This window comes from Squalius cephalus, assembly GCF_949319135.1.
Source record: "Squalius cephalus genome assembly, chromosome: 5".
NCBI classification, from domain to species: Eukaryota; Metazoa; Chordata; class Actinopteri; order Cypriniformes; family Leuciscidae; genus Squalius; species Squalius cephalus.
Genome location: NC_137126.1, coordinates 47,005,631 through 47,020,136, shown reverse-complemented (window position 1 = coordinate 47,020,136; position 14,506 = coordinate 47,005,631). Strand labels below are relative to the sequence as shown.

The following is a 14,506-nucleotide window of genomic DNA, read 5'->3' as shown; positions in this document are numbered from 1 at the left end:
GTACATTCTAATATATCCAACTTTATATAGTTTTGTGACAAAATAGAAAATCAGGCATTTGAGATTTGCTATATTACTTTATGCAAGTGACTATGTATGCCAATAAAGTTGACTGCAATATATATCCAATTTTATATAGAGAGCTGTGCATGCAATAATACCATTTCTTTTTTTGTGGCAATATAAACATATTGCTATATTGCTTTACACGAGTATTCCTTCATCAAAACTGGAGCACACACACATTTATCCCAGCTGTAAACTCAGTGACAATAGAGATTCATTGCGTCTTTATTCATGTCTATTCTCTGTGCCAAGTGCTCTTTTGTGTGGGCGGGACAAAGGGGCGTCTCTGAAGAGTGTGTGTCTCTGAGGAGTGTGTGCTGTGAGGAGTGTGTGCTGGCAGCTGCCGTCTGCTGTCTAATTCAATCAGAGCTGAGCCCTGACACGCGAACACACAGCTTCAACACTGTCAGAGGGGTGTGTGTTGTGTGTGTGTGAGGGATGGTAAACGGTGCTCTCTCATTATGAGGAGGAGACTTTTTAATGATACAATAAAGCAAGAACATAATCGAAATTGATCAAACGTAAAATTAAGAATTGCACTTCCACAAGAATTGAATTTCCACTTTTACCTTTATTAGGGAATTATTACAGTTCTGGTCCTCAGATTTTGGACTCACTTTTCACTGTGAGTGTCACTCCATGTGTCTGTGTCACATCGTTTACCTCAACTGATTATGAACGAATGAAACAAGTGACTGTTTATAAGATTGAGTAATTGAATCATTTACTGTACTGATTCGTTCAAAACACTGATTCATTCAGGAGTGAGTCATTGAATCATTCACTGAAATGACTCATTCAAAACACTTATTTGCTCCTGAATGAATCAGTGTCTCGCTGTGTCCAAAATTGCATACTCGTTTTATAAATAACACAAATATAAGTATAACTTGCATTAATAAAGTTGAGTGCATAATTTCGCATACTCCTGGCAGAATTTACATAAATGTTACAAATCTTTGGGATTATTTAGTACTGCCCTTCAGAAGGTTCTTCAGAACAGGATCATTTGTCGATTCAGTTATTATTTTGTCTTATAATATGTAAACATCTGTTATGTGAAATAGCTTAATCAGGGTAATACTATATAAAAAACAAAATGCAATTTTTATGAATCCTTTTATTATTATTTTTTACATGATAAACATCTGGCAGATTCTGTAAACTTATGCATTCAACTGTGAATAAAATTTATTAATTTACAGCTGACAATTTAAGGAGAAAAATAGTAGCGCAGCCGTAATAAAGTTGAAGAATAATTCAATTATTTTTTCATTTGTATTGCTTTTAATATAATAAATGGAATGATGATTAAAGCTGTTTTTGTTTTTTCTAAACTTGAATAATGGAATAAAAGAGAAACTTCACAATGTTCATGAGGACTTATTAATTTAATAGAATTTAATATAATATTTTGAAAACATTTATTATTATTATTATTATTATTAGTATTATTATTATTATTATTATTATTATCACAATAAAAAAAGTTTTTTTTTTACCAAGTAATTTAGTACATTATATTATATTCATATCCAACTGTTGGGTAAAGCTTAAAGTTACGGAAAGCGGATGTTCATATTGCATGCTTTGACTGACAATCAAAACATGATCCATATCAACAAACTGTCAGACACTTGAACTCTCAGTTAGGCTGTACGCTGTCAACACAGTGTAAACAACATGCCATTATTATGACATCTGCCCCACCATTTTCCTTTCATCACACAGATCATGTTAACTGCGAGACGACCCGTATTGTCATCTGACAGATCTCAAAAGCTTTGGCACAGTTTCTCACATATTGACCAATCATGTGTAAAGCTCAGACGGATGATTCGAATAACAGCTTTCCAAAAACGTGCCAAGATAAACATTAACAACATACTGCAAATATTTTCAACCTTAATTTGTATGGCTGATCAATGCAGGAACTTCAAGAACAATCACATATTTGATATAAGATTGGCTCTATGAACAGCATCAGTCAATAAAGCTAAACATTTACTGAATCCAGAATTTTCCTTTAAACAATTGAGGCCTTCAGAGGTTTTAAATGAATTATTTTAACTGTAATTTGGGGTAATTTTCGATCCTAGTTATACTCTTTGTGAACATGTTCTCTGAGCGCATTTAAAATCAGGCGGAGGACAGAGAGGAGTAATAAACATTATTTCCCACGGGGAGTAAAATGATGAGAATAACTCGCTCACTCCGTATGTCTTAGTTATCTAATTATTGACAGTGATCTCCAACAGATAATCAGAGATGACCGGCAGGTTATGGGTTTTATTAGACCTCAGGGAACCTGTGGCCCTCGATCACCCCTCGCCCTGAGGATAATAATTCTGCTATAATAATATAGACATTTAATGGCGGGTTGGGGGGTGAGGGCAGAAAGAAAGAAGTAAAATAAAATAAAATAAAACAATAAAAATCTACTTTTGACCAAATTCTAGGGAAACATCACATGTATTACAGGGTCAGCAATCCCAGAGTGCAATGCAATGAGCTCAATGAAAATAAAAATTTAATTTCAAAACTTTTTCAAGGTAATAATTCTGGTATAATAATGTAGACATGTAATGGTAAGGGAAAAAAGGAAAGAAAGCAAGAAGGAAAGAAAAAGAAAAGAAAAGGAAAAAAAATAAAAACAAGTAAAGTGAAATAAAAAGGAAGTTCCAAAACCGGTTCAAAACTTAGCGAACATAATTTTAATTTGCATATCTAAATTAGATTAAATTCTAAGGTAAATAATATTACATGCATCCTTTACAGGGTCAGCAATCCCAGTATGCAATGCAATGAACTCTATGGGGAAAAAACTATTTTTAAAACTTTTTCAGGATAGTAATAATTATGGTATGATAATCTAGACATTTAATACGGGGGGGGGGGGGGGGATAAAGGAAGGAAGGAAATAAAAAATAAAAAAATAAAAATAAACATAAAAATAAAATAAAAAAGGAGTAAAAAATAAATAAATAAATAAAATAAAATAGATCACACAAATTCCAAAACATAGCCTATCTATATTTGACCAAATTCTAGGGAAACATCACATGTATCCTAGGGAGAACGATCCGAGAAAGCAATGAGAATTGAATATTGTGCCAAGAAACATGCTAAAGGAAAAGCAGAATCATTTCAAAATTGTGAGATGCAATTCGAACAAGAAAACAAATCACTGCATCTGGGTAACAAAACAGCACATTTCCGAGAGTGCAAATAGGCTGAGGTTTAGTCAACCCAACACACATCCCTATATAGCAAGAAATCAGAGCACACTCGCACCACTGTTTCCATACTTGGCCCTTTTGAACAGAGATTGGAAGTGAGTATAATTGTGGTGGGGGTCATAATCCGTGCGATGAAAAGCCGGGAAAGAAAACACGCGACAGGGGCCAAAAGGAATCTCAGTCACAATATGGGCTCTCATACAGTGGAGCCGAGGCCATAAACCACACTGTGTTATTCACTGTGCTCTTAACACCCACAGACCTAATAAAAGATGACGGTCTCTCCCTTTCTCAGCCCCCTTTGCTCTCGCTATTCTGTCTCTTACTGTTATTTTCTCCATATACTGTTCTGGCGAATGAGTGCAATTCTGAACACACTGTGTTGAGATTCCCATTTCTATGCGCTCAAGAAAGAACAGAACGACAGTTCAGTCGCCATCATGCTCTTGGATCTTGAGTCAATGAGTCTAGCAGGTTTTTAGGACTAGTTTGGGGCCAGGATGAGTTTTCTGTGTGGAAGATCAAAAACCTATTCTGCAAGAATCTGATTTGGATTGGATGGAAGTCTGATGGAAGTCTTGATTTAAGCACTAAAATATGTAAAAAATAATCTAATTTTATGTATTAAATATAACCGTTTAGGTGTAATGAGAGAGCGGCACTTTATTGCAGCATATCTAGGAGTGAAATTCACCTGGCACACACTCTCTCACACACACATCTGTTAAGGATTTGTGCATGTGAACGCTGCCCGGCCCTAAGAAGACTTAGTCTCTTTGACTATTTTTTTTTCACTTGACTCACTCCAGTTGTCATAACCACTCAAATTCATGCAGATCTAAATACCACCAGCAAGAAAGAAAAAGAAAAATTGGATAGATATTCATGAGGACTATAAGAAAAGCTCAAGTAGAGGGATATTTACACACAGTAGAGACTTGGTCAAAACGATCAAACTGAGCATCAAAATGAGGAATTTAAGTGACTTTGAACGTGTCATGGTTGTTTGTGCCAGACGGGCTGGTCTGAGTATTTCAGAAACTGCTGATCTTCTGGGATTTTCACACGCAATCATCTCTAGGGTTTACAGAGAATGCTCTGAGAAAGAGAAATATCCAGTGAGCGTCAGTTCTGTGGGAGAAAATGTCTTGTTGATGTCAGAGAGCGACCAGAGCAGTTCAGCTGATAGAGAGACAACAGTAACTCAAATAAACACTCAATACAACCGAGATCTAGAAGAGCTTCTCTGAACACACAACCATCAACAATCTCTGAACACACAACAATCTCTGAACACACAACAATCTCTGAACACACAACAATCTCTGAATGCTCAACAATCTCTGAACGCACAACAATCTCTGAACGCTCAACAATCTCTGAACAGTGAACACACAACAATCTCTGAACGCTCAACAATCTCTGAACACACAACAATCTCTGAACGCTCAACAATCTCTGAATGCTCAACATTCTCTGAACGCACAACAATCTCTGAACGCTCAACAATCTCTGAACACACAACAGTCTCTGAACACACAACAATCTCTGAACACACAACAATCTCTGAACACTCAACAATCTCTGAATGCTCAACAATCTCTGAACGCACAACAATCTCTGAACGCTCAACAATCTCTGAACACACAACAATCTCTGAACGCTCAACAATCTCTGAACGCTCAACAATCTCTGAACACACAACAATCTCTGAACACACAACAATCTCTGAACAACACACAACAATCTCTGAATGCTCAACAATCTCTGAACGCACAACAATCTCTGAACGCTCAACAATCTCTGAACAGTGAACAACACACAACAATCTCTGAACGCTCAACAATCTCTGAACACACAACAATCTCTGAACGCTCAACAATCTCTGAATGCTCAACAATCTCTGAACGCACAACAATCTCTGAACGCTCAACAATCTCTGAACGCTCAACAATCTCTGAACGCACAACAATCTCTGAACACACAACAATCTCTGAACACTCAACAATCTCTGAATGCTCAACAATCTCTGAACGCACAACAATCTCTGAACACTCAACAATCTCTGAATGCTCAACAATCTCTGAACGCACAACAATCTCTGAACGCTCAACAATCTCTGAACACACAACAATCTCTGAACGCTCAACAATCTCTGAACACACAACAATCTCTGAATGCTCAACAATCTCTGAACGCACAACAATCTCTGAACGCTCAACAATCTCTGAACACACAACAATCTCTGAACGCTCAACAATCTCTGAACACACAACAACAATCTCTGAACACACTAGGGTTGGGCGATGTCTACCAATTTGGCATCAGACGATATCTACAGTGAAACATCGCGATGGACGATGACATTGGGAAGTGTGTGTGTGTGTGTGGGGGGGGAACTGTGCTTCAAACTGTGCTTTCGTGCTATGGCTGGCGCACATAATGACCACATTTAACTTTTAACCACATAATGTATAGTTTGTAAAATACACAATGGTGTCTATGGAAGCAGCAATAACAATCCATTCAAATATATTTGCTGACGTGTTTTATTCATATCAGATACACAGTGTAAGTAACTATAAAGTTTACTCTATTCTTCTCCCAGTTCACCGGCCACTTACTTTCATGTATTTCGGGAGAAACGGATGAATTCACGGCCCAAACAAACATGGTGGCGCCCATCTCCCGTTACAGATCAAGATAATTTATAAAGATTTTTAAACGACAAAACAAACTCATTTACGAATTTGAGAATCGGAATAGAAGATAGTTGATGACATGGTAAGCAAGTTTGTTAATATTAAGAAATAAAAGCACTACATCTGTCATACAGAAAGGAGCGCTATTTTGGCTGTGGTGAATCACGTGCCAAGCATGACCATGGAAACGGGGGGAGTATCGCGATGCCGGCTCAACATTGTGATGTCTGTCAGCCATCGTCTATCGGCCCAACCCTAGAACACACAACAATCTCTGAACGCACAACAATCTCTGAACACACAACACGTCCAACCTAGAAGTAGACGAATTACAGACACACACCGGTGCCGCTTCTGTCAGCTGAGAACAAGAAACTGAGGCTACAATTCAGACGGGCTCAATAAAACTGGACAATAGAAGATTGTACAAACGTTGCCTGGTCTGGATTTCTGCTGCGACTTTCAGACGGTCGGGTCAGAGTTTGATGTAAACAACATGAAAGCATGAAACCTTATATCAGCGGTTCAGGCGCTGTAGCTGTAATGGTGTGAGGGATGTATTCATGGCACACTTTGAGCCCCTCAATTGACCCTTCGAAGAGAATTTGAATGATGGGTGATCTGACCAATCATAATCATTGTCCGACAAAGCAGTCTCTCCTGACTGCTTCTTCAGACAATGATTATGATAGGTCAGATCACCCATCATTCAAATTCTCTTCGAAGGGTCAATTGAGGGGCTCAAAGTCTCAAAGTCAGATCTCTTATAGGTTAGTACAGGGTTCACCAATCTCGGTCCTGGAGGGCCTCTGTCCTGCAGAGTTTAGCTCCAACCCCAATTAAACACACCTGAACCAGCTAATCAAGGTCTCACTAGGCATATTAGAAACTTTCAAACAGGTGTGTTGGAGCTGGTTGGAGCTAAACTCTGCAGGACAGCGGCCCTCCAGGACCGAGATTGGTGAACCCTGGGTTAGTAGATTAACGTTGGAGGATTTGAACTTGAAAAACGGTGTGAACTGACGTCTTTCCGCGGTTAAAACAGCATTCCTTCTGATGTTCATTCATGTTTATTTGATGCTATAAATTAACTAGAAGGAAGAGATGATCGGTTCACGAGCAGCTTTAACTGAGGCGATCTGTCAGACACATTAAAGAGCCACAAAACGCTATTGTTTCAATTTCGTTTAAAAAAATGACCAAATTTGAAAGTTGAGACTTTATTTCATATCAAAAGTAACCTGGTCTGTCCTGTCTGTCAGCGCGTTGTCAGTGTCCTCTCTGCTCTGCGATGTATTTTTCACTGCGAGAGAACATGCCGTGCGTGGCTTGTCGGACATAGCAACAGTAACTAAAGGGGGCGGGTCTTTGCGAATGGTCAATTGATCATCATTTAAACACCACAGTCTACCTGAGTATTGTTGCTGACCCTGTCCATCCCTTCATGACCACAGTGTTCTCCTCTTCTGATGGACACTTCCAAAGATCAAATCCTCTCAAACTGGTTTCTTGATCATGACAGAGAGTTCACTAAACTCAAACGGTCTCCACAGTCTCCAGATCTCAGTCCAGTAGAGCAGATTTGGGATGTGGAGGAACGGGAGATTCATCAGGTTAGGAACATGTTAAATATGTTTACATAACATCATATTGTTCAATTGTATTTCAACTGAGCAAGAAACATACTTTTCCATCATATTAACTTTTAAAACAGCTTTTTATAAAGCTAAACAAAGCAAAATAATTAATATCTTGGCACAATCATTACATGTTACAGACTCTGAGGCCGTATGCAGCTCTACAGTAACGTTAAGAAGTGGAAACCCACACGAGTCCAACACAAGCAAATCCACGACTGCCTGTGGCTCTGAAACAAGCCAGCGAGGGAAACAGCTTGAACCAGTTCACAGGAAAACATTTCCACGTAGGAATGAAAGCATTAATTGCAGCGCTGTCGTGAACGGATGGATCTCTTACTCACGGCTCGCTGAAATGACACGGCCTTATCTGACGCATCTAATACTGTAATGGCATTATTGGCATGGAAGAAGTAAATTGTCTCAGCCAAAAGATATCATAAAGCCGAACGGGGCTAACCACCGCAGACGCCGATGATAGCGCTTGCTCACTCAAATCTGATAAGGGAGTCTCATGCCCACTTACCCAATCAAATATTGTGGTAGAGAAATGACTAGCACACACTCCGACACACATACAGGCACAAAGACCTCTAACGTGAAAACTGTTTGAATGTCAGTGCATTACATGCAAAGTATCAAAGCAAATGCTACAGGATGTTCATATTACATAGTATTGGAGACAAAAAAGTAGACAAAAATTATGCAAATGCACACACTTTTAACATAAAAACTGCTCTGTCCTTTTTTCAATCACTTTGTAATTCTGACATTTTATCATAACTATATATAAAACTATAGATAGAACGATGGATGGATGGATGGATGACAGACAGACCAATATTAACAGACAGACAGACAGACAGACAAATAGATAGACAGATAGTAGGGCTGCACGATTTGGGGAAAATGTCATATTGCGATAATTGAGGTCAATATTGCGATTGTGATATGTGATATAATAAACAAATGGTTTCATGAGTCAACTTGCTTGGTTCTCAAGGAAAATAGATGCACACACATATTAGTGATAATCTGCCTAAAGAAAAAAGTTCGTTAGTCAAGAGCAGTGAGTGTTTTTCTCTGTTCCCTTTGTTCTTTGATTAACTTTAGCGACAGATATAATTAGTGGCTACTGTGTACTGTCCCTTTAAGACCAGCAGCTGCTGTCAGAGACGCGGATCTCACACGCGCCTCATTCACGAGTCACAACTCTTCACGTTCATCATAAGACTACTCTTATGTTATGAAGATCCTCGACAAAAAGACATTTTGGCATAATTGTGTGTGTTATTGATCGTTCAAGCTCGAAAGAGAGCTGTATTCTGGCATGCTGTTTTGTGCGCACGCACGATATTAGCGCGAGTCTTATCGCGCATGAATGGTTTAAAAGCATTTGCATGAATAAGAGCGGGATCATGTAACACTAGCCAAAGGATGCCAAAAATTAACAGATGCTGCGTTAATTGCGCTAACAGCGCTAATTTGTTTATTTAATATAAAATCGCAGCATTTTGCGTCATATAATCGCGTAGGCTTGACCTCGCGATTGCGATATGATTAATCGTGCAGCACTAACAGATAGACAGATAGACAGATAGACAGACAGACAGACAGATAGACCAATACCACACTATATTAAAACATAAATATATAGATAGATATATAGAGATAGACAGACTGACATTAGTGAAACTATATTCAAATATATAGGCTATATATATACATAGACAGACAGACACACACAGACAGATATAGATATTTTGCTCTTTCAGTTTCTATCATTCTGCAGTTTGAAGTTCTCGGCACTGTCATTATTCACAAGAGTGTGTGTGTGTGTGTGTGTGTGTGTGTGTATGTGTGTGTGTGCGCCTCAGGGACCCCAGACTCATGTTGGGTCCAGATTAGAAAATGCCTGTGTCATGGCTGTAATGAACCCAGGAGCCCAAACTCACTCTCACCGCAAGCCTGAATCTGAGCCCAAGAGAATCTAATCCTCAGAGCTATGCGCGCTATTCCCCCGCTGCGTCAGGTGCAAACAGGTTAAATCGTGCTAACGGGAGAGAGAACGGCCCCTTTGTGCTTTCACTGCTTTGAAGGACCCAAAAAAAAAAAAAAAACGTGTTTGCTTTCAAGCTCCTCAGGTGTGAGTGATATGACATGAAGGCAGGAGGCCTGTCCCTCCAGTGGAGCTTGAAGATTGCATTGTGACCATCAGAGTTAGTGGTTTTTGTGTGCTGTAAACTGTCAAGTGTGATGCACAGGCATCAGTCAGGTTAATTTCTCTAGTTTTGTCATGCTGTTCCTGGAGACATGGAGAACGAGCGGCACAGAGAGACAGAGACGTGCAGTGAGGTCTGAATGAAATTACGGGCATTCGTCTCCCCCGCTAGTGAGCAGAGTTTATGCAAATGAGCCACCGCTGGGTTATTGCAGGAGGAATATCAATGGAGTAATTACTGTTACACGACGGGCCGATGTCTTTCCCCCAAATCACTGTCTCTCTCTCTCTCTCACACACACACACACACACACACACATATAAAGAGGCAGAGAGTTAATAAAGAGAGTGTCTGGGAGGAAGAGCTTCCCTGAGGGCCGCCGTCATCTGAAAACTGCTAAATGGCTGCTTGGGTTCCTGCAGGAGCCCACAGCACAGATAAAATGAGTGAAGAGCATGAAGAAGTAGAGAAAAAAGACAAGAAAAGAATTTGAAAAGACAAAAAAGAAAAAAAAAAGTAAAAAAAAAAAGAAACAGATACAATAGAAAGATAGATAGACTGACGTATAAAATGACAGACAGACAAACAGATGGATGGATGATAGGTGTGTGTGTGTGTGTGTGTGTGTGTGTGTGTGTGTGTGTGTGTGTGTGTGTGTTCAACCCTCCCTGAAGATTTAACTCTGAGATTTGACGTCCCCCCCGGGTACTGACTGCAAACCCACCAGCTGATATTACCCCCATCTGCAGTGTCATGTAGTGACACACACACACACACACACACACAAGCACAATATTAGCTTTTGGAAATAAAGCACCCCGTCTCCCATGAGCCCTAGGTGACAAATTTTCCTTGTCAAGTCTCAGCGCTGTGGAGCGAAGCACTCATCTGACACTACAACAACACACCGTCCCACACAAATACAGCTCAGTACATATTTAAACAATCAGAGTTACTGGCAGACGTTTGTGTCCAATGTTTACTTTCTCTTCAGATATCAAATAATATAATAAATTATACGTGATCAATTAGTTTCTACACAGTGCTACAATAATACCATTGCATATTGACATGAAAACTGCAGATAATATGCTACCATGGACCACAATGGGTCAATTTTTTTAAATTGAGATTTATACATCACATGAAAGCTGAATAAATAAGCTTTCCACTGATGTGTGGTTTGTTATGATAGGACAATATTTGGTCGCGATACAACTATTTGAAAATCTGGAATCTGATGGTGCAAAAAAATCCAAACATTGAGAAAATCTCCTTTAAAGTTGTGCATTTATGTTGGCGATTGTGCTGCATTCACTCACAAACATATTTTTTTACATATTTACGGTAGGAAATTTACTAAATATCTTCATGGAACATCATCTTTACTTAATATCCTAATGATTTTTGGCATAAAAGAAAAATCTATCATTTTGACCCATATAATGTATTGTTGGCTATTGCCACAAATATACCCGTGCGACTCGTGACTGGTTTTGTGATCCAGGGTCACATATAGTCTATTATATATGATACAGAATTATGGTAAATTTCTAAAAGAAAAAACGTTTTACTCTCCTTTCCTTTCTCTGTACCAGAGTTGTTTCCAGTCTGGTCCTCATTTGCTTGCTTGGTGATAAAAATAATGAATTAATTCAACAAATGTTATTTTTCTCTTCGACATGCTCTCCCTCTCAGAAAGTCCCCATAAATGTGTGCAGTAACAGGCTGCCGTTTTTGTCTCACACACACTCTGTCAAATGAGACTTTGATCCTTAAAGCCGTTATGAATCTCCCCCATAAACGCCTGTTTGTCCCGGACACTTTAAGTGCCGCGCTGCCCTGCTCCAGACGTCGGGCCGGAAGCTCATCGGGGGGAAGAGTCTGGCCAAGAACATCTCGTGACAGAGGATGTTTACGGGCAGTTGTGTTTTACTCATGCTGAAAGTATCCGATGCGTGCTAAACACTTCGGATTTATAACGTTTTATAAATCGATAGCTACTGTAAATTTCAGAAGAATAAAATAATCGTTAACTCTCTACTTTAAGCCTTTATTTATAAGTATTTTCATGCATTAATTATGCCTTGTAATGCACCTTATAATGCATTGTATGGTTTCATTAATAATTATAACCACAGTTATAATATAGTACATTATAATAGAAAGTATAATGCATTAAAACACAACAACCCACCAATTTCCGATGTAACAAGGAATCTGAGAATATTATAATGCATTTTAACTTTGGTTAAGATTACTTATGAAAAAATATAATGCATTATCCCATACATTATGAATACATTTATAATGCAATATACATTAAGGCTTTAAGGAAAGTGTTAAGCAACATTTTTTTTCCATTGCATTTTTGGGGGGGGGGGGTGCTTAATTTTCATACAAATAATGTCAGAACGCAATAAGAGAAAAAGTATATATATATAATTGTCATAAAATACAAAACAAGCATGTTATATATTCATATATAATAAATGCATATGAAAAAGTAAAAACCAACAAACCAACAAATGACTCCAATAAACATCTTGTCTTTCAACATCTCATTATCAGTGTGACAAGCAGAAGGCTCTGATTAGTATTAATGGTAATAATTATGACTATAATAACAATGATTATACATGATAGACTCTTACAACTGGTTTCCAGGGAATATAGCCTTCCGCTTCTGTGCTAAACTAAGAGAGCATGACTGAAATTGTGATTCAGCAGACACACACTGCGGTTGGTATGTGGCATGGCAAGAAAATATCATGCGGTCACACTCCAACTCTATAACCCATCTCACTGTGGGACGGTCACTGTTCTCACCCGAGTGCTGCCAGCAAAAAACACACAGACACACACATACTCACACACACAGTGAAAAAAAAAAAAAAAAAAACTATTTTTAGGACCCTTAAAATGTTTGCATTGTGGCATTATTTTCATGACAATTAAACATTTTGCTCCATGAATTCTCATTGCTTGAATTCTCAAGACTTACGTACAGGAAAGTAATAAAATTAATGAATAAAAATGAAAAATAATATGATATTTAAAATTAATTATAACAAAATGTAAAATATTCATAGATAATGATTTGCACATGCTATACTGCCTTTATGCTCATTTTAACATTATTTATGCATTTGTGTGCTTATTCATGTATGAATATGCTTAACAGTCATGAAAATAAATAAATAATGTATTAATTTATATATTTTTGTGATCAAATCATTGTATTAAAGTAATTTTCCTTACTGTAAAGCAGTACAAGGTGTGGAATTACAGTAATGAGAATCAAAGTATTATCTAACCAACGCTACTTTTATTTCTTATTTCATTTTCCTTTTTAAATACAAGCAGAACAAGTTCTTAACGGGTTTTATGAGATTCCATGTGTCAAATCTGGCACGTGCGCATAATGACTTCTTTAAGCTGAAAGGGAAGCTGAATCAAACTTAACATTAGCACTGAACTAAAACTTAATTAAAAGTAGAAATTAACGCATAAATTCAAAAACCAAAATAAATGGTGAATACAGCGATACAGAGCACTGAGAGTGGAGCATTATCGAACACACTATAGCATAGTATACACACTAGGCTATAATAAACTACAGTAAGGTCAAAGGAAAATAATTTTGAGAGACACAAGACAAGGAAGCAACTGGATACTGGATCAGCATAAAAACAATAACAAAAGGAAATTGAATTATCCGTCTTGGGGAGCAAAGTTCAACCGCACTGTCAAAGCTGTGGAGTTTATTCAGTCGATGTTGTGTAGTGAATCAACAGCATGATCGCTGATGTGTAGATGATTACTGAAGCCTGAAAATATGAGCTGGTTTTGCAATAGTCTTTTCAGAAGTGCTTTTGAGTGCCTGTCAACACAGGGTTTTCAGAAATGTAAGAGCAAAAATTGGATAACAATAGCTTTAAAACCATGTCTGTCAGTGTAAAAAAACGTTAGTCGTGACAAATTTGAATGGATGATAACATCATAAATGAATTTGAATTGAATTGATTATATCATCAAAGGATAATAACAGATTTTTCTCTTTTTTTGGGGGGGGTGAACTATCCCTTTAAATTGACCATAACATCAAAATGGACAATTCCTATTTTCGATGGAATAATTGCTGACCTTCAGATTTTAGGAATATAGGAATAAAACTGTAAAGTTTGGTGTACGTAAAGCTGCTGAAGTGGTGATTCTGGAGAGAAAAAATAATAATCACAGCCTTTAAAGATATGCATTATAATGGGAATCTACAGACACAAACAGATAAAGTGCAATAACACATAAAAGTGTATTTTGGTTGTTTTCATTCCACTAGTCTGAAATAATAGCCAAATAGTCCAAAATTGAAACAACTGAAAAAATGCTTTTGCATGTAGTGATCCCGCTATGACAGGGCCGTCTTCATACCTAGAGCTGCATGTGATGACCTAACTGAAGATGCTTTGATGTGGATGCTGCTGGTTCAGATAGTGGGAAGGAACTGACACGAACCATGTGCCGCACAGACCCGGGATCAGCCCCCGAGCATCACACAGGCGCCACGCACAGTGGCAGGTCTCCGATCATCTCCTCCATCCAGCGCGAGGCCGAAGCCCCTGCTGGGAGCAGAAGGCTAG

General features: G+C 38.2%; 1 protein-coding gene across 2 annotated transcripts in view; it reads right to left on the bottom strand.

The window, feature by feature from the left end:
• lmx1ba (LIM homeobox transcription factor 1, beta a) overlaps nt 1-14,506 on the bottom strand; it is a 60,225-nt gene that overhangs the window by 29,899 nt on the left and 15,820 nt on the right. The window contains exon 1 of one of the 2 annotated variants that reach the window (XM_079871820.1): nt 7,419-7,480. The exons of the other annotated variant lie outside the window; for it this stretch is intronic. Within the exon in view, the coding sequence (XP_079727946.1) occupies nt 7,419-7,453 (35 nt within the window). The 5' untranslated portion in view covers nt 7,454-7,480. Of the gene's footprint in view, nt 1-7,418; nt 7,481-14,506 lie in introns of those variants that run through there. 2 annotated transcript variants of the gene reach the window in all.